This window comes from Hippocampus zosterae, chromosome 6, assembly GCF_025434085.1.
Source record: "Hippocampus zosterae strain Florida chromosome 6, ASM2543408v3, whole genome shotgun sequence".
NCBI lineage: Eukaryota > Metazoa > Chordata > Actinopteri > Syngnathiformes > Syngnathidae > Hippocampus > Hippocampus zosterae.
The window spans coordinates 22410089-22432233 of NC_067456.1; the positions used below are offsets into that span (position 1 = coordinate 22410089).

Sequence of the window (22145 nt, forward strand, 5' to 3'; positions counted from 1 at the left end):
GAAATCATGGAGAGTCTATGTTTCTGACTTATAACTTCTCCTGTGTTTGTCAAAGAAAGCTGAAAACTCAAACCTAGTATATCATGATAAGAAGTAGTAACCTGTTGTAAGGATGAAGTGGATCTCTCACTCCATTCTTGGTTTCCAGAGGGTTCAGTCAGGTACCTGTCACTTGATGTCTGCAACATAACAACATTACGGTGTCAAAAGTTTCAGCATTCTTCATTCTGACCAGTTAAGAAATGAATAAATATTAAATATTATTGAACATTGCTCACGGGAGGGTTTGGGATGAATATACCACACGATAGAAAGTTAACACTGTTCAGTTCTGTGGAACAGCAATATGGGGACATTCGAACACAGGCTCTCCAGAGTTAGGTTAAGACAAAAGTCATGTCACCTGAAACACACTCAGGTTTTTCAGGTCTAAAGAAATATGAGGACATGACGACTGAAATAATGGAGAGTCCATGTTTCTGATTTATAACTTCTCCTGTGTTTGTCAAAGAACATTGAAAATTCAAACCTAGTATGTCATGATAAGAAGTAGTAACCTGTTGTAAGGATGAAGTGGATCTCTCACTCCATTCTTGGTTTCCAGAGGGTTCAGTCAGGTACCTGTCACTTGATGTCTGCAACATAACAACATTACGGTGTCAAAAGTTTCAGCATTCTTCATTCTGACCAGTTAAGAAATGAATAAACATTATTTCTCATTGAACATTGCTCACAGGAGAGTTTGGGAGTAATGTACCACACTATAGAAAGTTAACACTGTTCTGCTCTGTGGAACAGCAATATGGGGACATTTAGACACAGCCTCTCCAGAGTTAGGTTAAGACAAAAGTCATGTCACCTGAAACACACTCAGGTTTTTCAGGTCTAAAGAAATATGAGGACACGACGACTGAAATCATGGAGAGTCTATGTTTGTGATTTAGAACTTCTCCTGTGTTTGTCAAAGAAAGCTGAAAACTCAAACCTAGTATATCATGATAAGAAGTAGTAACCTGTTGTAAGGATGAAGTGGATCTCTCACTCCATTCTTGGTTTCCAGAGGGTTCAGTCAGGTACCTGTCACTTGATGTCTGCAACATAACAACATTACGGTGTCAAAATATTCAGCATTCTTCATTCTGACCAGTTAAGAAATGAAAAAAAAAAACATTATTTCTCATTGAACATTGCTCACAGGAGAATTTGGGAATAATGTACCACACTATAGAAAGTTAACACTGTTCAGCTCTGAGTAACAGCAATATGGGGACATTCGAACACAGGCTCTCCAGAGTTAGGTTAAGACAAAAGTCATGTCACCTGAAACACACTCAGGTTTTTCAGGTCTAAAGAAATATGAGGACATGACGACTGAAATCATGGAGAGTCTATGTTTGTGATTTATAACTTCTCCTGTGTTTGTCAAAGAAAGCTGAAAACTCAAACCTAGTATATCATGATAAGAAGTAGTAACCTGTTGTAAGGATGAAGTGGATCTCTCACTCCATTCTTGGTCTCCAGAGGGTTCAGTCAGGTACCTTTCACTTGGTGTCTGCAACATAACAACATTACGGTGTCAAAATATTCAGCATTCTTCATTCTGACCAGTTAAGAAATGAAAAAAAAAACATTATTTCTCATTGAACATTGCTCACAGGAGAATTTGGGAATAATGTACCACACTATAGAAAGTTAACACTGTTCAGCTCTGAGTAACAGCAATATGGGGACATTCGAACACAGGCTCTCCAGAGTTAGGTTAAGACAAAAGTCATGTCACCTGAAACACACTCAGGTTTTTCAGGTCTAAAGAAATATGAGGACATGACGACTGAAATCATGGAGAGTCTATGTTTGTGATTTATAACTTCTCCTGTGTTTGTCAAAGAAAGCTGAAAACTCAAACCTAGTATATCATGATAAGAAGTAGTAACCTGTTGTAAGGAAGAAGTGGATCTTCCACTCCTTTCTTGATCTTCAGAAGGTTTCATCAGGATCGGAACACTTAATGTCTGCAACATAGCAACAGTGCAGTGTCAGAAATATTCAAATTTATTCATCTTGATTAGTTAATAAATGAATAAACATTGTTTTTCATTGAACATTGCTCACAGGAGGGTTTGGGATTAATATAAGACACTATAGAAAGTTAACACTGTTCAGCTCTGTGTAACAGCAATATGGGGACATTCGAAAACAGGCTCTCCAGAATTAGGTCCAGACAAAAATCATGTCACCTGAAACACACTCCGGTTTTTCAGGTCTAAAGAAATATGAGGACATGACGACTGAAATCATGGAGAGTCCATGTTTCTGATTTATAACTTCTCCTGTGTTTGTCAAAGAAAGCTGAAAACTCAAACCTAGTATATCATGATAAGAAGTAGTAACCTGTTGTAAGGATAAAGTGGATCTCTCACTCCCTTCTTGGTCTCCAGAAGGTTCAGTCAAGATCCCGTCACTTGGTGTCTGCAACATAACACCATTACGGTGTCAAAATATTCAGCGTTCTTCATTCTGACCAGTTAAGAAATCAATAAACATTATTTCTCATTGAACATCTCTCACAGGAGGGTTTGGGATTAATATACCACACTATAGAAAGTTAACACTGTTCAGCTCTGTGGAACATCAATATGGGGACATTCGAACACAGGCTCTCCAGTGTTAGGTCCAGACAAAAGTCATTTCACCTGATCACACTCTGGTTTTTCAGCAACATTACAGTATCAGAAATATTCTAAAAAGTATTCTACAGTAACTGAAGAAGTATGAGGGCATGACTGAAATCATGAAAATCAACATTATAGCAACCATAGAGTGTCAGAAATATGTCGTAGTTACATGACTTTTGAATAAATTAAACTTCATACACAGCACAAGCCGGCTCTTTATGGTAGTTACCACTGTACAGCTCTTATAGCTAACAATTTCAGGACAATTGACATGACTGAGTTCAAATAATAAAGACAACACCCGAAACATACTCTTTCAGACTAAAACAATGTAATGACTGAAAAATAATTCCGGTGACTATTCGTTGTTTTCAACTAAGTAGAGACTTTTGATGGGCAGTACAAATTGCTGATAAAAATGTGGATTTGTCAAACAGCTACCACAGCCTTCTTCAATCAGGTGAAATAAGCATTTTGAAGGAAGTTTAAAGGCATCTAATTTTCCTCGACTATTACGGATAGTATGCGTTTTTATGAATTGTGATATTTGGTGAAGCACAATATTTTAACAGAAGCCGAATAATTTCTATTTCTATTTTTTCATTCCAAGATATTCCTAGTTCTACATGGCAATACAATATTCTCAATAATTGAATGATAATGGCTGCTAAACATTTTCTTCAAAAGTACTTCAATTATTTTTGCTCCAATATGATCAATGGCATAAAAAAAACATGCTGTTGTTTATTGTGACATTTTTGGGGTAAATACAATGTACGAATAAAATCTGTCACTGTGACAGGCTTTGGTTGCAGCTCTTGTCATGTGCTTGCGGTAGCCATAAGAATTAGATAGCAGGTAGATTGATAGCATACCTTTATAATCATTGATCCACTGGGCTTTCAAACAAGGCTTGTTGACTCCAGATAAAAGGAGCAGCCTCAGATTCAGGGCTCAGTCTGGTTCTTCTTTGTGAGATTATCACCACCAGTAAACATCTACAATGGAAAGTGAGAAGAAGTCAGCCAGACAAACAAGCACAATATTATGGCAGCACTTATTTTGGCTCAGAAAGTACTGAGCCAAAGGAATATTATTTTCTTCCTCAAAAATACAAAAATTCATTTCATCAAACATTTGCTGGTCAGACTAATAGATTCGGGCAAACCATTTGTCAGGCAGATAACAATGTAAAATTAAAATAGAGTAACACAATATTGTCTTGACCAAATGTACCAACAAAGCTGAATTCTGCTATAATTTCATTGAAAACGTTTGTTTGTTTTTTCATTGAAACGGTGTACAATTGAATCAGCACAAGAATAAACAGTGTAAATACACCGGGCTTAGCGTAAATGCTAGAAGTGCCTGGCCCACTTTCATTAGGCTACCTGTACTAACTAATTTAAATTAACTGCAATCGAATAAAACAAATACTGCACTGAAATAAACATATGGCACCAAAACCAAGTTCCACAGACTGTGTTGTTAAAGATTTAGAAAAGTTTTCCAGAACCTTGCCTGCAGGACATGTCCACATTACTTTTACTGGAAGCTTATTAGCATGCTAACGATCGAGCTAGCTAGCTAGCTAGCTGTCTTATTGAATGATATTACCTTTGGTGGGCACTGTTAAACACGGTTATATTAAACAACTTCTATGTTACGGTAAGATAAACGAAAAGGAATTGCTTACCCGATGGTCATCCATGCGTGGTCGTGTTTGAGAGTAGGATTGTCTGGCTGCTTCACATGTTGGATTTTGTGTGACTGCTAATTGATGTGACTTATCAGGACGAGGGCGGGGAAAATGTGAGTCAGTCCGAAAAAGATGACATTTGAGGTCCTGCACAATGACGTCACTGAAAGTGTGTTAAAAGTGTGTTAAGTACCAAAGTTGGCCACTAGTTTTCCAAATGAAAAGTGAGTCGAAAGTTAAACACACTTAAACACACAATTTCTGAAAATTGTGCTCTTTCAGGACATCACTTATTTTTGGTGTGGGAGTATCCTCGTGAGCTCTAGAGTAGTGTAGACTGCGTGGAAATATGAGGACGCGAAAAATGTCCTCATTTTTCCACAGGTCCTCATTGTGAAGGTGTGTTATCATAAAATTGTCCTGAGATGTCATGAATACAAACGCACACACACACACACACACACACACACACACACACACACACACACACACTAGTAAGTAGCACTGAATTGTGCTACTTACTAGTCACACAAATCCCCAACATACACTTTCCAAAATATCTTGAGAAGACTTTCTCGATTTTTGTTTTTTTCATTGACTTCATTTCTTGTACTTGCTTTCCCATATAGCACTTTTTGGGTTTGATTCTTGTTATTTTCCGGGGGAAAAAATGGTGAAAAATATTTCCAAATGAAAAGAGTGCTGCAGGTGCTGAGTCTATATTAAGATAGTGTCTAAAAAGCTTCAGTTTATTGCTGGTTCTTATTGCTCACGAGTCAGTGAAAGCAAGAGTGGTGCTGCAAGTAGGCTGAGTGAGTGCCCCACTTGACATTATTGGCTCCTCCACTCAGACCACTCCACTTGAAAGGTCATTGAGGAAAGTTAATTGCACCTGCCCTCTTCCCACGTGTCAAGTATTTAGACAAGGATCGTAAAAGAGCACTGCATGTTGCACAACTGCAAAATTGCTAACATTGCGATAGCTATACTTGATTCCGTGTAAATTGCTTGTAGATTGCTTTGCAATCAATATATAGCCAAACATTCAGGCAGTGCGAGATCCCACAGTTGAAAATGAAACTGGATTTTACAAATTAATTTTTTTCCCTTGTCAACATGCCTGCGCAATGTGGATGAACAGCCCTCTAAGGCCATGCCATTCCCTTTGCTGTTTCATTTCCACACGTGCCAATTTTATGTGCCTATTAAAAAGCATGTTGCTGTTGTTTGTGTTGTTCTTCAAAGGACCCGGCCGATATGGACTTTTTGAGGCCGAGGCCATTTTTCAGGGGGAAAAAAAAAATCAGATGAATTACTGGGCCTTTTAATTTTAAAAATATACATGTATGAAAACTTCTTGTTTGGTCGGTTAACACTTATACCAACAAAAATATGAATTATAAGCAGAACATCTTTGTGTTTTGCAATACTTGGTCCTTTATCATTTAACTTGACAAGAGAGCGGAATTAAAAAGTACTAAATGATGAATTTATCATGAGATTTTTTTTCCATACAGGTGTTGTATGCAGTTTATAAGAAACATAATGTGTGAGTTGACTGGCAAAACCTTATTTATTCATGGTGCACTCACGTTTCTTCAACTCCATTATTTTCTTTGCCATGAAATGACTCATTTGTCAAATGTCAAAACACGTTACCTGGCATTTTACAGAGTTGCATTTTAAATATACAGTGCACCACAGCATACACGTGGGTTAGCACCCACGGGTTTGCATATTTGCATATTGTTTTCCCTTTTCTTTCCATATATATATATATATATATATATATACAGTATATATATATATATATATATATATATATATATATATATATATATATATATATATATATATATACACACACACACACACACAGACACACAAACACACGCACACACCCACAGATTGTATATTCTTCCTCTTGGTGGCCCGGTGGTCGACTGGTTGGCGCGGGGGTCAGCAACGCACGGCTCGGGAGCCGCATGCGGCTCTTTTGCGACGCCTAGTGGCTCCCTGGAGCTTTTTAAAATGGAAAAAGATGGGAGAGTGAAAATATATATATTTTTTGAATATGGTTTCATTCTTCACATTTTGCAATGCTGTAAAAATATGTCGAATAAATATTACATTTCAACATTTCTGTCAACGAAGATTTGCCCATAGCCTGCGACACACATTTCTATTAACAGGGCGGGATGCCAGGCAGGTGGCTGTCGTAAGAAGAAACAGCGTTTTATGTCCAATTCACCGAGGGAACTGGCAAAGAATGGCAATCTGAAGGGCCGAGAGACGCGTTTTAAAACGGTACGCCTCAGCGACGCAAGTCAACACGCTGCAAAAGTGCGTCCCGTGCTTCGTTCATGTTAGCCGCCGTTATAGCTGTTGCTCATTATGGCATGCCTGTGTAAGTGTGTGTGTGTGTGCGTGTGCCTGCGCTCACGGATCGATCACGGGAGGCTGGTTGATCGAAAAATAGTGCTTTGGTCAAAAAAGGTTAAGGCCCCACTGCTCTACAAAATGCACTGCAGGGAAACCCCCAACCCCAAAAAAACATTGAATCGGAAAGACTCATTGTGTATCTGTAGCCAACTTAGTCATTTTGATAATAAGCTAATACAATATAGCTAATATACTGTACATGTAGATACATACAACGTGTCTTGCCTTCTTTCTGAGGCTTTTAATTTGTTGCAGCTCCAGACACATTTGTTTTCTTTTTTTTTTTTGGTCCAATGTGGCTCTTTCAACATTTTGAGTTGCCGACCCCGGGGTGAGTGCATCTGGCTCACTGTGCAGAGGTTGAGGGTTCGATTCCGGCTCCATCCTTCCTGTGTGCAGTTTGCAATGTTCTTGCCATGCCTGCGCAAGTTTTCTCCAGGTAGTCTCTTTTCCTCCCACATTCCAAAAACATGCATGACAGGTTAATGTAAAATTCTAAATTGCCCCTTGGTGTGACTCTGAGTGCGAATGATTGTTTGTTTATGTGTGTCCCCCGCCTCCTGCCCGAAGACGGCTGGGATAGTCTCCAGTACGCCCACGACCCTTGTGAGGATCAGAAAATCAATGGATGGATGGATATTCTCCCTCTCACTGCATTTCAGTGGTCACCATTTATACGCAGATATTATCTATTCGCGGGCCAGCCCATTCCCTCTCCCCAAAGAATAGCTGCAGAGAGTTCAAGTGAAACGGGAGCCAATCCTTTTCTTATTTGCTTTTAAAAATTTTCCCAACAAAGCCCAGCGTGCCCTAATGGCACTACTGGACTCATGTACAAAGTAAAATGGCAAAAACCCAAATGTGCACTCTCAAAGTTGTCACTGCTAGTCGGTAAAGCATGGCTTAGAATTTAAAATGACTTGTTAAATTGTAAGTCTACACTCAACCTTCGAGCTGACCATGATGACAGCTTGATGCTGCTTGATTAGGAGACTGCTAAAAGTCACGTGGGACCATAGCATCTTATGTGATTGCAAAGTAATTAAATATATGTTTGAAGGTTAACTTGCTTTCTCCATATGCCTCCAAGACAAATAACATTTAAGCAGTTTTAACTTTATTAGTTACGTTTATGTTTAGCACAGATAAATGAAGGTTTTTTTTTTGCTTTTAACAAGCAAGTGTAAAATATGTTTCTCACATCTGGCAAGATGCTTGGCATGGTTTGTGCTGCAGTCACAACAGTTTTTTAAAAGTCATCTGTCTAGGTGAATTCATTACTGCTTCAACAGTTACTTTGTTTAAAAGGTGATCGGAATAATCCAAATTTGCAGTTTACATTCAAGAGTTCGACTCAACATTTGAATTGTGGTGGACTTCGAAACAAGTTTTAGCCCATTCCAAATATTCTTCTCTTCCCACAACATTTAGACCACTTCACAAAAACCATGAAAAAAAAGAGATATATTTCGTTCCGCCCCGAAAAAAATCTGGGAAACTGGTTCTACTACTGATACTACAGCGTTGTATCTTCAAAACTCAGCACGACACTTCAGCATTTTTTAAGCAAATGGCTTTAAATATCCATCCATCCTGTACCACTTTTAATCCCCACTAGGATCACCGGTGTGCTCGAGCCGATCTCAGGTGACTTTGGGCGAGAGGCGGAGTACTGGATGATTATGCATACTGCTTTTATGGGGCAACAGCTCATCTAGCGTTGCAGGAATTGTGCGTACATAAACCTTGCTCAATTAAAAAAAAGTCCCAAACACTTTGATGTTGCAGGCTGCTGACAAAATACCTAGTCGCCTTATCCTGAACAACAAGAACATCAGTTTGGCACACGCTAATTTCAAGATCTCCTGACATGAAGATACGGGTGGGGTATTGCACCATCTTGCTGAAAAAGGTCATCACCAAAATCAGCAACTAGTTGTGGAAAAATTCATTTCATTAGCATCTCCAGTAATATTTCATCCCTCAAAGAAGAAGGAGGCTGTAAAAGTGCCTTCAGGTATTAATGCCCGCAAGACTGCGGTGGCGGGGGAAGGAAGGGGGACTGTATTTGAGATGCTTTCCATTCTGAGAACCAAATATGGTCGTGCAAGATGGATGGGGATGATCCTGCAAACAAAACGCGGCCTCTGCTTTTACTGTATCTACTCACCAGTGTTCGGCAAGACTAGTCGTCCTCCAGGCTGACCAAACACGCCGGTGGTTCTCAGTTGATGTTTATTGGTACTCAAAGGTCCATTGAAAGTGAGTAGACCTTTCTTACGTCTGTCTAGTGAGCTGCAGTAATCCCGGCTCAGGTCCCGCGGTAAGGTCTCAACAGGTGCTTTGGCATGGAACTCGGCGCGCTCCGCCACACCGTAGACCATAAATGAGCTTTGCACTTTTACCTTTATGTCTGGCAAGGGGTCAAAAAGTTCTTTGTCTGCACCGTCCTGGAAGCACAGAGAAGTGCTATAGGTGCGTCCCACAGTTAAGTCTGGTGGAATAGAAGAATTTAGGAGCAGAGGGTTTCCTGCAAAGATGGAAAACAGACAAAGCCACCCAATCACTTCACATGGAAAACTTGGTGTGTGAATGCCAAGACACAATGCTAGCACCACTGCATCATGGAGTGACATTTATTTGGGGAAAATAAACAAATGATTTTTTCAGGACAATCAAGTTATGACATTTGTCATTTGAAATATTTTTCAGGTTGGAATTATCCATCCTCATAAAGTTGGCCAGTCATTGCTCGAATTGCTGCCTGTGGATGTGAGGCCGTGTGAGAGCAGATGCGAGTGCAACAAAATCAAGCGTGGCGGATTGGGATGATTATTTCAAGTAACATTTGAGATCTGGTGAGATCTTGCGTGTAGGGAAAAAAATGTTTTTTTGGGGGATGGATAGATAAGTTCTTGATAAGTCACTGGGGGGAACACCAAATGTCTGATATCCTTGTATAGCTTTCAACTATCAGCAGCACTTGAGGAAAATAAAACAGACCCGCTTTTATCATCAGTTTATTCTAAAATGTTGATACCCTTTGAAATTGCATTTTAGATATTAAGTCATGGATGGCAGAGCAATGCCTGTAGCTCACATGTCACAAAACAGGTTTTGGGCAGCGAGTCGACCTCACATGGCAGAGGTGCAGGGTTCAATTCCGGCTCCGGCCTCTCTATGTGGAGTTTGCAATGTTCTCCCCATGCCTGTGTGGGTTTTCTATAGATACCTCGGTTTCCTCCCACATTCCCAAATCATGCGTGACAGGTTCATGGAACAGTCAAAATTGTCCCTAAGTGTGGGTGTGAGCGTGGATGGTTTTTCATCTCTGTGTGCCCTGCAATTGACTGGCAAGCGGTTCAGGGTGTCCTGCGCCAACTGCATGAAGAGAGCTGGTATAAGCTCCAGCACGTCCCGCAACCCTTGTAAAGATAAGAGGATCAGAAAATGGATGATGTTTTTTATCATCTCGGGAACATCGCGAGAGTCAGCCCGTTTCTCTCGCAGGCCAACTTGTGCCGATGCATGTTTTTATTTCCTATCTCTTAGATTATTGGAATGCCCTAATCTCTGGTCTTCCCAAACAAAGAGTATTTCAAGTTCCCAATAATCCAGAACTCAGCCGCAAGAGTCCTGACAAGGGCCAGAGGGCAGGAACACATTACACTCGTTTTAAAATTGTTGCATTGGCTCCTCTTGTGTTTCAGGCTTGAGTTTAAAGAGCTTTTATTCGTTTTTCAAATATCTTTATGATCTTGGGCCATCTCATTTATCTGACCTGCTTTTATCATATCAACCGTCGCATATCCCGAGGTCCTCTGTCACTGGCCTTTTAATTATTCCCAGGGTGAGGACCAAAACACTTGGTGAGGCTACATTCAGCCATTTTGGTCCCCAGCTATGGAATAGCCTGCCAGAGGACATCAAGTCCGCAGAGACTGTTGATGTTTTTAAGAGGAGGCTTAAAGCACATCTTTTTAGCTTGACTTTTTAATAACGTATGTACTTTTGTCAATTATTTTAATTCAGGTCTTTTTATTTATTTACTTACTATTTATCTATTTTTATTATTATTATTATTTTTATCAGTGCCAGTGTCTCTTCATGCTGGGAGGTTTGGCAGCTATCATTCTTGTCAGGCTAGATGAGCTCCCCTTGGGTGCTCTTTTCCTCATCTGGCTTCTCTGTGCCTTGCCATGTCTTTTTTTATATAATTCATCAGTGTGTGTGTGTTAGTTTGTCGTTACATCGCATATGGTCTAAACCAAAGTATTACTTGTGATTGGTCACTCCATCCATCCATCCATCCATTTTCCAAACCGCTTGATCCTCATTAGGGTCACGGGGGGTGCTGGAGCCTATCCCAGCCGTCTTCGGGCAGTAGGCGGTGGACACTGAATCAGTTGCAAGCCAATCAGGGCAGAGACGAACAACCATCCACGCCCACACTCACACAGAGGGACAATTTAGAGCGCCCAATCAGCCTGCCATGCATGTTTTTGGAATGTGGGAGGAAACCGGAGCACCCGGAGAAAACCCACGCAGGCCCGGGGAGAACATGCAAACTCCACACAGGGAGGCCGGAGCTGGAATCGAACCCAGTACCTCTGCACTGTGAAGCCGACGTGCTAACCACTGGACTACCGGGCCGCCCCTGATTGGTCACTATAACTGCAAATACAGAATCACAACCAATCTGTGCACGCCTTCCTAAACCCCTTTCCAGCGAATTCCAAATGTTTTTGCATGAGGGATGTAGTGTATTGAAATTACTTGAGTATGTAGTCTGTATTAAACAAATGCAGAACATGATCGAGACTCATGACGAAGCTAAAGTGCGTCAGATAGATGCATATCTGAAAAACAAATTTCGATGGGACTGGTTGGATAGAAAGCCGACGGTGTCCCCAGTAGGAACCAGCAAAGAGGAACCATTGTCTGTGCTTGTGTTGGATTTTGTGAAAAAGCTCGATGTCACTGGTAAAGCTCTGTGTACAGTGTGTGAAGATGTCATTCTATATGGAAAATGCATTCATAACCCAGATATAGTAAACAGTTTGGGACTTCACTATCACTGTATGAGGTAAGAAGAATCAACAGCTTTTTATCACATTTATACATTTTATGAATACAAGTAATGAACAAATCTTAAATTTGGCAGGGGATGTGTTTCCTTCTTTAGTTTTGATTTCGAGCAGAAATTTGAAGTTACATGTTGGTGCTCACCAGAAATGCATAAGCAAAATTGCACAAAGGCCTATGTCAAATTTTCACTTGAAAGAATAGTGAACAAGCTTGGGATTTCTTTCTGTGAAAGTTTCAAGTAGTGTGTACATTGAATACACTTCATCTTTAGCATGTTTAGTATAAAGTGCCAATTTTGTAAGCAAATAGGGAATGGTGTTTCACCAAAAATTGTAAAACTTTGTTGATAAAATTCATGGTTTTAAGGATTTAAAATCTCTAAAACCCATTAGTTCCGGGTGCTTTGCCCCCTGGGCCCCCATCCAGGGCGTTGCCCCTGCACCCCACCCCCCAGCTAATTTTCAGATTTTTTTCATCATAGCCACTCTCATCTCTGATCTCCACCTATAATATACATTGCTTTATCCTCTCTTGCAATACTGAGCCAAATAAAGTCAGGTCGACATCCCAATCCCTGATGGAGATGCTCGGCAGCTGAGCAGTCAAGCTCCAGCTCCAATCAAATGTCCAAGGAAGCAAAGAGTACATCTGAGATAAGGGAACACAACCTGGACAGAAGGTCCGGCGCTCTGAGCCATCGCTACAGTGTAAGATTTAATTTTCGAGCACACACAGCTTGATCTCCATAATCCATCTGCTGCAGTCAGCTCCTCGGGACACCCGGCTGACCTACTGAAGGACAGGGAGGGGGGCAGCAGGAGGCCAGGAGAGGTCGAGGTGACTGCTATTTAAATGCGGGGAGCTCCTGGTGTGCACCCAAAGGCCTGCAGAGCGGACTTCATCTGTGGTCATTAGATGTGACGATGCTGCCAAACAAGGTGTGAGGTGCACCGCACCGATCTGGAAGACTGAGACTTGCGCTGCCTCTGCCCCCTTCCAAAATAACTGTGAAGTCACTGAGTCCTTGATGGCCAGCTGCCGCTTGGTGAGGGGTGCAAGGTGGGAGTCAAATGTGGTTTTATGTTAATGGAAATCATTAATTACTGGCAGGATGATTTGTGATTTTGAGGTGTTTTGGGTTTGATGAATGAAAAAAAAAACAATGTAAATTACATAAGTGGAATGTTTTTAGGAAAAGGGGGCTTTTAATTCTATTCTTTTTTTTGAATTGCTATACGACTTACATTCTTTATTCTTTCATATTGAGTCTTGATATAGAGCTATGTATGTTCCTTTTTAGTGTTAAAACTTGCAGGAATTCCAAATGGAATATTCGTAAGACTGTATTTACGCAACTGGGAGCATCATACTTTCCAAGAGAAATTTGAAAACTCAATCATGAATGACACGATACAACACAAAAGAACCTATTCCGTATCTCTGTTCCGACAAAGACTGATGCTTCATGCAAACGTAAAAGATGAATACACAGTATCATTTCACCAAACCTGATGGTGGCATATTCCACCTTCTCTGCCACACCTGCAGTCAAGTCGACATTAGCTCTCTGCAGCTGACATTCGATGAGTGCTGAATTTCTCCCCTTCGGTCGAGTGGAGACCAATCTGATTATCGCTTGGCTGTGCATCTTTAAGAACGGTGCAGTGAGAATGGAATGGCAGTGGTGAGACGGGAGAAGTAAATGAGAAGTACCTCAGGTTGAATACCTTGAGGGATGGGTTTGGAATTGGGCCTCTGATTAAAAATCACTCACAGGGAGAAAAAATGTGCAGAGACAGGTTTGGGTCCAAAGACTCATTCAGCACTCGGCCTTATATTAGCTCTCGTAGCAAAGAGCCATCCGAAAGCATTTAGAGCCTGTTCAAACATGTTTGAGCTCCTGGTTTTCACTTCATTAAAAGTGTTTGCTTTCATGTTTCAGGTACATTTTGACGGCAGAATGAGGCTATTAAGAAATGCATTTAAAAGATTCTTTCTCCAGTGCAAACTTGGCTTTGAACAAGAGAAAACGTGGAAGCATTCCACATTTCGCCTGGCCAATGGAGTAGAAAATGGAAAGAAGTGATTGTGGCCAGTGGAGGGCACAGCAGGAAGGCTCTGGGGGGGAGCTGGCCTATTTAAATAGGATTGATGACCTGCTGAATGTGGACCTGGCTCACATCACCTCCCACACCAACCTCACTTCTCCCTTCAGATCTGAGCGATTGCATGCAGAAGGGTGCATTTCCCATTTCCTCTATGCCTTTCACATTACCCAAAAGTGTCAGGTCCAAAATGCCTGTACAAATATTCTCATTCACATCTTAGAACAGGGGTGGCCAAATCCGGTCCTTGAGAGCCCATATCCAGCATGCGTTCGATGTCTCCCTCGTCCAGAAACACCTGATTCAGCAAGCTTAGCAAAAGCCTGATCACGATCCTTATCATTTCAGTCAGGCATGTTGGAGGAGGGAAACATGTAAAACAGGCTGGATAGGGGCTTTCAAGGACCGGACATGGGCACCCCTGCGTCGGAAGATGCATTCCACAGCATTGTTATTATTTCATATGTATTGTAATGGCGATCGTTTTTGGATCCCAAAGGAATGAAACAATTCGTGGTTGCTCTTATCTTAGGCCTAGGGTGGGGGTCGGCAACCTGTGGCGCTAGAGCCGCATGTGGCTCTTTAGCGCAGCCCTAGTGGCTCCCTGGAGCTTTTTCAAAAATGTTTGAAAATGGAAAAAGATGGGGGAGGGAAATACATTTTTTATTTTAATAAGTTTTCTGTAGTTACTGTTTAGTTTAATAAAAAATATACATATTTGGGTACAAAATAGAAAACACATAGATTGCTAGGAAGAACGTGTCCGTCCAACCTCGAGCGTCGTGTCTGCTAGCTTAGCTTAGCTGTTTTCGTTGTTCAAAGCTTCTTTGATCTGTGACGTCCGTTGCGACGGCGCGGATTGGTTGAAGCCAAAAGATGCGCGCGTGCATTCAAGTTCGCTCTGACGCACGCACAGCATAGAGCAGCGTAATATCTACTGCTGAGGCGCATTTTGCTCGAGTGGCGTCTCGACACTATTACTAGTGTTAGTGGCTCAACATGGCTACGCTCGTGAGAGCAAAACAATGAACTCAAACGCGTGTTCGTTCAATGTTGTCAACTAATATCTGGATTAATTTGAGGCAATTTTTCCTCAATTTTCCAGAGGAAATGTCAAGAAAATGTCATAATTCGGAGGACTTTCATCTCTATCTACTGCAGGGGAACCAACCCCCACCACACACACACACGTTGAATCTTAAAGGTTCATTGTGTATTTGTAGCCAACGTAGTCATTTCAAAAGTAGGCTAAAAAAGCTCATCCAGATACATACAGCGTGAGTTGCCTTCATTATAAGACTTTTAATTTTTTGTCCCTCCTGACATATTTGTTTTTTGTTGTTTTGGGGGTTGTTTTTGGTCCAATATGGCTCTTTCAACATTTTGGGTTGCCGACCCCTGACCAAGGGGATAAATAGTTGGGTTTCTACACCAACCCTCAGACTTAAACTTTCCTGTCTAGTTAATGAGCAAGCCTGCTTGGATGAGAGGTAAAATTTCTGAGGCAAGCACTGCACTGTCAGGTGTGATCGATTCATTGCCCTGTGAATGTCTGATACAGAAACACAAATGCCTGTGGTAAGGCTTGATGGGACCTGGGCAGTCACCTTTCTAACATACTTTATTGCTACTAAAAATAATTGTGGTGTTAACTGTCTCACATGCGGCACATTTATCTATCAATGGTTTGGCCTGGTGCAATCTCATTTTAGGGATGGGTTGTCTCTGCACAAAATGTGCTGTCTGAGGGCACCGTTTGGATGCATCTCTTTGAAATTGATGACCTCCCATTACAAAATAGCAGGAGAGTAGATATGTCAAAAGCACACTGCTCAATGCAGATAAATGCCATCAATCAAGAGGTTGGCCCCATTGGAGCAACTGGCTCACGTCAGTCCAAAGCTGAAGGTACATTCATTCATTCATCTTCCGAACCGCCTGATCCTCACTCGGGTCGCGGGGGATGCTGGAGCCTATCCCAGCTGTCTCCGGGCAGTAGGCGGGGGACACCCTGAATCGGTTGCCAGCCAATCACAGGGCACACAGAGACGAACAACCATCCACGCTCACACTCGCACCGAGGGACAATTTAGAGTGTTCAATCAGCCTGCCACGCATGTTTTTTGGAATGTGGGAGGAAACCGGAGCACCTGGAGAAAACCCACGCAGGCCCGGGGAGAACATGCAAACTCCACACAGGGAGGCCGGAGCTGGAATCGAACCCGGCACCTCTGCTCTGTGAAGCCGACGCGCTAACCACTGGGCTACTGGGCCGCCTCTGAAGATACATGTGGTTAAGAAAAATAAAATTCAGGTACATCACTGTGTCTTGAAATGTTTATATGGATCGTTACCTACAGTACCCCTAAAGTTATTGTATTTTCCACACTATAAGGTGATTAGGCGCATAAGGCGCACCTTCAATGAATGGAGTATTTTAAAACTGTTTTCCTATATCGGCACCACATTAGAAGGCACATAGAATAGGAGCTACAATAGTGGCTGTGGTTGCGTTATGCAACTGCTAGATGGAGCATCGCTAAAGGGAATACAATACAATGCAATACATCCATCGATCCATTTTATGATCCGTTTTATCCTCACAAGGGTCTCAGGGGGTACTGCAGCTTCGGGCAGTTGGCGGGGGACACACTGAACTGGTCGCCAGCTAATAGCAGGGCACACACAGACGAACAACCATCCATGCTCACACTCACACCTAGGGACAATTTAGAGCAGGGGTGTCCAAACTTTTTGCCAAGGGGGCCAGATTTTATGTGGTAAAATGTTGGGGGGCCGACCTTGGCTGACATTCTTTACATTGAACAACAATATTGTTCAACAAATTTTAGTAAGCCAGTCTGTTTCACATTTCCATTTTTATTTTAATTTCAACAATCTTAAGAATTTATTTTGGTTCATTTGAAACAGGTATATCACATGCAACTGCTTATTCACTTGACTTTTTCTTAAACAGAAGTCTCCTGAGTGCAAATTGATTGATTTGAAACATAAAATGTATCACCATGACTTTTCAATAGTCACAAAACCTTTGACTCGAACAACAGGGAAATGAACAAGCAATACACATATCCACAACTACTAGGATCATTTGAAATATGACATATCAGTCAATATAAACACGGAGTGATGTCTTGTTAACTCGTGAGTGATGGCCTCTAGTGTCTAAATGCTATTACTCATTTAGTGAATGCTATTACTCATTTAGCCACTAGAGGGAAGCAGTACTCTATGAAACATCACTCACCAGTCTACGAGACCTCAGTCAATGCAACACGTGTTCCATTGCGCCCAAACTGCGGGCCAGACGGCACTGATTTTATGACAGGGGCCGGGGGCCGGATGAAATTCGACCGCGGGCCGGAGTTTGGACATGTCTGATTTAGAGTGTTCAATCAGCGCCTGCCATGCATGTTTTTGGAATGTGGGAGGAAACCGGAGTACCCGAAGAAAACCCACGCAGGCCACGGGAGAAAATGCAAACTCCACACAGGAAGGCCAGAGCTGGAATCAAACCCAGAACCTCTGCACTGTGAGGTTGACGTACTAACCACTGGCCCACCGACAATTCAATAGTTTATATCGAGCTTTCATAACCGCTGCAGCTGTAAATGAAGTGATGTACAGAACATTTACAATTCAAATCAGAATATTGATCCATATATAAGGCACATCTGTGTGCACTGTCGACTTTTGGGAAAAGAAAATATTTTTAAGTGCGCCTTATAGTGCGGAAAATATGGTACAGTGCACTCCGCTTAATAGAACACCATTGGGCCGAAGCGCTTCTGTTCTACTAAGCGGGGTTTCTATTAACCGGAGACACTTTATTAGGTACACCTTCAGACACGTCGACGACCAAGTTATGCACCCAGAAAACCCCCTGCTGACGAGTTAGAAGAGATATTTCGACTGTGGACGTCCATATCTTTAATCAAACAACAACTTTAATCAACTTCAGTCAAACATCTCAAATCACGAGAAAAATTTCGTGACTTTTGTCTGGAAACAGGAGTCCGTAATTTTGCGGTTGACTTCCCTCTCAATGCGCTGGATAAGAGGGAAGTCCTGGAAACCGCGGGCGTACCTTCTGAGAATCCGGCAATGCATCGTATCGTCTGAGTATGTCCTTCTTATAGCCCTCGTCTCTTGAATGAAGTTGAAGCCATTGTGACGTGCGTGTGTCTATGTGTGGAGTGACGCGTGCTACCTGTTACTGTATACGGCTAGAACTACCGCATTTTCTCGCGATAGTGGTACAGTATCGCGATAGCTACACTTCGAAAACCACTAGTTTACAATGTTCATTGCTTACGGCCTGTTCTATTAAGCGGAGATCTGTTCTACTAAGCGGAGTATCTTTATAGGAAATTGCATTCGGCAAATCTGTTCCAGAGCCTTTTGCTCTATTAAGCGGATTACTCTATTAACCGGTGTTCTATTAAGCGGAGTGCACTGTACTCCTATTTGACTTCTACAGCCTTGGGAACATACAAACACTGACTTTTGAATCCAGTAAATAGACATGGGTTATTTTAGGATAGATATTGAGTCCAACTACACCACTCGTTTCGACAGTGTACTCTCACCTTGTCTGGTGGTCTTGAAGTTGAAAGACTGTAACCCTCCGGCAAGTGCAGAGGAATCAATGACATCTACGCTGAACTGGCTCTGGTTCTTCCTGTACAGCATGATAGCCACGACCAGTATGCCCACGGCAATAATACCAGCTCCCAAGCCAGAATATAGAGCCACGTCATTGGAACTGTCCATGCCTGGCGCACACACACACACACACACACACACACACACACACACACACACACACACACACACACACACACAAATAGTAGCATTTAAGACAAAACTTTTTCTCTTGAGAAGGTAAATCGCACACAAGAGAGTTACAGTATATTAGAGAAGCCATAGAGAATGGGAAAAGAATGATAAGATGGAGTGAGCCCAATTGATTTTGCAGCACAGCTGTTTCAAATTTAATTTGTTGCATGTCATACTGAATTTGCTAAAATGGAATATGATAAGACCCAAACCCTCGAGACCCAGTGGTTTGGACCCAATACATATATATAAGAAACTATGAACCTAATTACAGCTAACGCGGATAGATAATATCCGTTGCATTGGAAAATGCAAGGCTAATGAATAAAATAAAGCTGCTTGAGTGCTCGCATACAATCTTAATGTAACCACTAATCCATGAGTCCAGAAATGAGTATTCACAGTTTTTACTCTGATATTGCGCACTAATGAAATCAGTTAAACCAATACCCGACTATCACTTGGTCAGGCATACCCATGCAAGTGATGGGAAGCCACAAGAAGAAAGACAGTGCTGCAAATTGGTCAATTTAGCTTGTTTTGCCCGCTCCCCTCAAAATTAAAACCTATTAATCCATGACAACATAACACATGTCCGCCTGTCACAACCAATACATCACCCAGCTCAAAGTAGAAACACAGCCATGACATGGCTGTCATAAAGTCAGAGCACGGAAAATGATGGAAGACGTAATGAGCACCTGCTGGCTTAGAACTCAGATGCTCAGATCAAGGTGAACTAAACAGTGGCAATTGGTTTCTCATTCCATCATTAAGTAAGTACTGCACATACAGTAGAAATATTCCTGCACTCGCCTGTGAATTACTGTTGGAAGCTGGAAAGATAAAGGCAAAAAAAAATACACTGGTAACTCACTTTGAGGTTTAACGTCATGTAGCAGCTTTCGATCTGCAAAGACAGAGAGATAGAATAAGATGAAGAGGAGGGAAAGTGGTGATTAAAGTCCAAGCCTCTATGAAGTGCCTATTATAGTGGAGTTACTCTGACAGTTGAGTTCACAGATGATGCCGTCTCTCCTTGCATCAAAGATGAAACTAGTGACAGTCAGACATTTGCAATGGCCTCAAAGAAGGGTAACTCAAATCCAAAAGCTACTTTGTTCCATGTACAAGAGGCGGCGAGTTTTCTACGAGTGATCGAGCGTGTGATCTTTTCCACGAGCCTGTCCAAATGGAATGCAATCTGCAGTTACCAAAGAATGAAAGCTGTAAAATCTGGTCAGTCCATTATTATTGTTGTTATTATTATTATTACTTGTATTTATTAATTGTACAATCCAGCCAAATTAAGAAGATGGTTGCACCACAGGAGAAACAGACACACAGATTTGTCCAACAAGTCCACATATAGATTTTTTGCGAAAAGCCATTTTAGCATTTTCGCTGTTTTGGGCTGCGCCAAAAATCATCTTGCTGCCCACGAGAGGAGTGCTGACGTTACTCTGCCCTGGATATTTGTGTCAACAAAGTTTTCCCCAACGCACATCTTCAATCAAATCTGAATATTTGTCAGGAGTGCATAGGAAGATGATGATGATGAGAATGACCGGAAAGATGATAGAGGACAACAGCTGATCAGGCTGAGTGGTGAGAAAGGACTTACTTTGAGTACATTGTCCATCTGTGCAGTTCTCAGTGGCCTCCGAGCTCCCTTCGCACATCTTGCCTCTGTGTTTGGGTGCTGGGGAGTTGCACTCTCGACTTCGCTGTCTTTCACACTGGCTGCTGCATGCGGTCCATTCACTCCATTCATCCCAGCCTCCATCGACTGCAACACAAGGACACCCGCATGATGAGCCAACACAGCAGCGCAAAAACAGGAGTTTTCCGGGTATTCCAGTTCTTAAAAACAGCTCAAACACCTCATCAGGGAGTCATTTTCAGCCCAAATTGGCTTCAAGTCTTTTTCTAAATGCATGGACTGCGTTTGAATGCGTCTTTAAATGAAATTAGGTTAAACTTGAATTTATTCACAGACCAGTCAAATTCATACAAGGGGCGAGGCACGGGATGAGGCTATGATTCTTAGGGGGATAGCAGATACTGCTTTTTAACACTGGGGAAGATTATGTTGCTATTATGTTACATTTTTCTCCTCTTAATGGTTTCTTCTACTTATAAGCAACTGGTATAAAAATGGAAAAGTATTGACAGAACATAGTATTTCATTCATTTTTTTACTGTATCTACAGTACAATAATGCATTTTGTAAAACCCATTTTTTATGACAGTCTGTTCTTTTGTTCGTGGTTGATTCATGATTCAAATGAAATTAAAACACTTCTAACATGAAAAGGAGTTGAAAAATACTAAAGAAAGACAAAAATCACAAACAGTCTTTTTACAGGTATCAGTAAACGACAAAGAATGATGACAAGACACCCAATGTATGCAGTTTGCAGTACCTGCTTCCATGTTTTGAGGAAATTGAAGTGCTCTGTTCAGATTGACCTCATCTACATGTCTGCCTGCTTTTGTATTTTATGTTACACGTGGATCAACAAATAATTTATTCTAGGTTAGACTTGATTTTACTGTAAATTGTACTGACACTGGGATACTCCCAAATAATGATATACAGTATATAATGAATGTCGTAATTTTGAAGTTTTATATTTTTGTCCAATTTATTTTGTTATCTATCATGTGAATGGGCAATCGGTGGCCGGCGACCACACTCCCATTACTAATTAACCCTTTCATGCACCCTGTAAACTGATAACATTATAAATTGTGGACTGTAGCCCTGTCCCTGACAGGGTTTAAAAAAAACAAAAAAACAAAAACGGTGGATACACAAACACTTACCACTTGGCTCCTACATTTTCACTTATTTATGGACTTTTCTTTCCAATAATAAAAAAATACTGTGTGTGTGTGTGTGTGTGTGTGTGTGTGTGTGTGTGTGTGTGTGTGTGTGTGTGTGTGTGTGTGCGTGTGTTTCTGTGGTACATACATATTGGAGGTTTATCACGATCCTGGCAAGAGCCAGATTGATTGTGAATCACTCAAATGGGTTCTCCACAGTATCATTCTGGGACTGCTCCAATGGTGCTCCACATTCAGTACAATACTTCATGTTGATTGGGCAACTTCCGCATGCAAGCCCAAATTTTGTTTTGACCAATCATGGCAATGGATGAAAGTGTCCACGAATGGAGCAAGCACTTACCAAAGCCAGTAGCTGAAAAAGCGCAAATATCTTAAACATCTAAAAATGCACATAGGGCCCGTTTACTGTTCTTTCCAAAGGTA

The 22145-nt window shown here is 41.5% G+C and overlaps 2 protein-coding genes across 4 annotated transcripts in view; one reads left to right on the forward strand and one right to left on the reverse strand.

The window, feature by feature from the left end:
• The window catches only part of LOC127602307 (golgin subfamily A member 7-like), a 362070-nt gene that overhangs the window by 163615 nt on the left and 176310 nt on the right, over positions 1-22145 (forward strand). The gene's annotated exons all lie outside the window — the stretch shown is intronic.
• unc5db (unc-5 netrin receptor Db) overlaps positions 1-22145 on the reverse strand; it is a 293387-nt gene that overhangs the window by 62761 nt on the left and 208481 nt on the right. The window contains exons 7-10 of one of the 2 annotated variants that reach the window (XM_052068214.1): positions 20494-20658; positions 19747-19779; positions 18620-18805; positions 8987-9346 (exon numbers count right to left, since the gene is read on the reverse strand). In XM_052068214.1, coding sequence (XP_051924174.1) covers positions 8987-9346; positions 18620-18805; positions 19747-19779; positions 20494-20658 — 744 coding nt within the window. The remainder of the gene's footprint in view (positions 1-8986; positions 9347-18619; positions 18806-19746; positions 19780-20493; positions 20659-22145) is intronic. The other variant, XM_052068215.1, reaches the window with a different exon arrangement.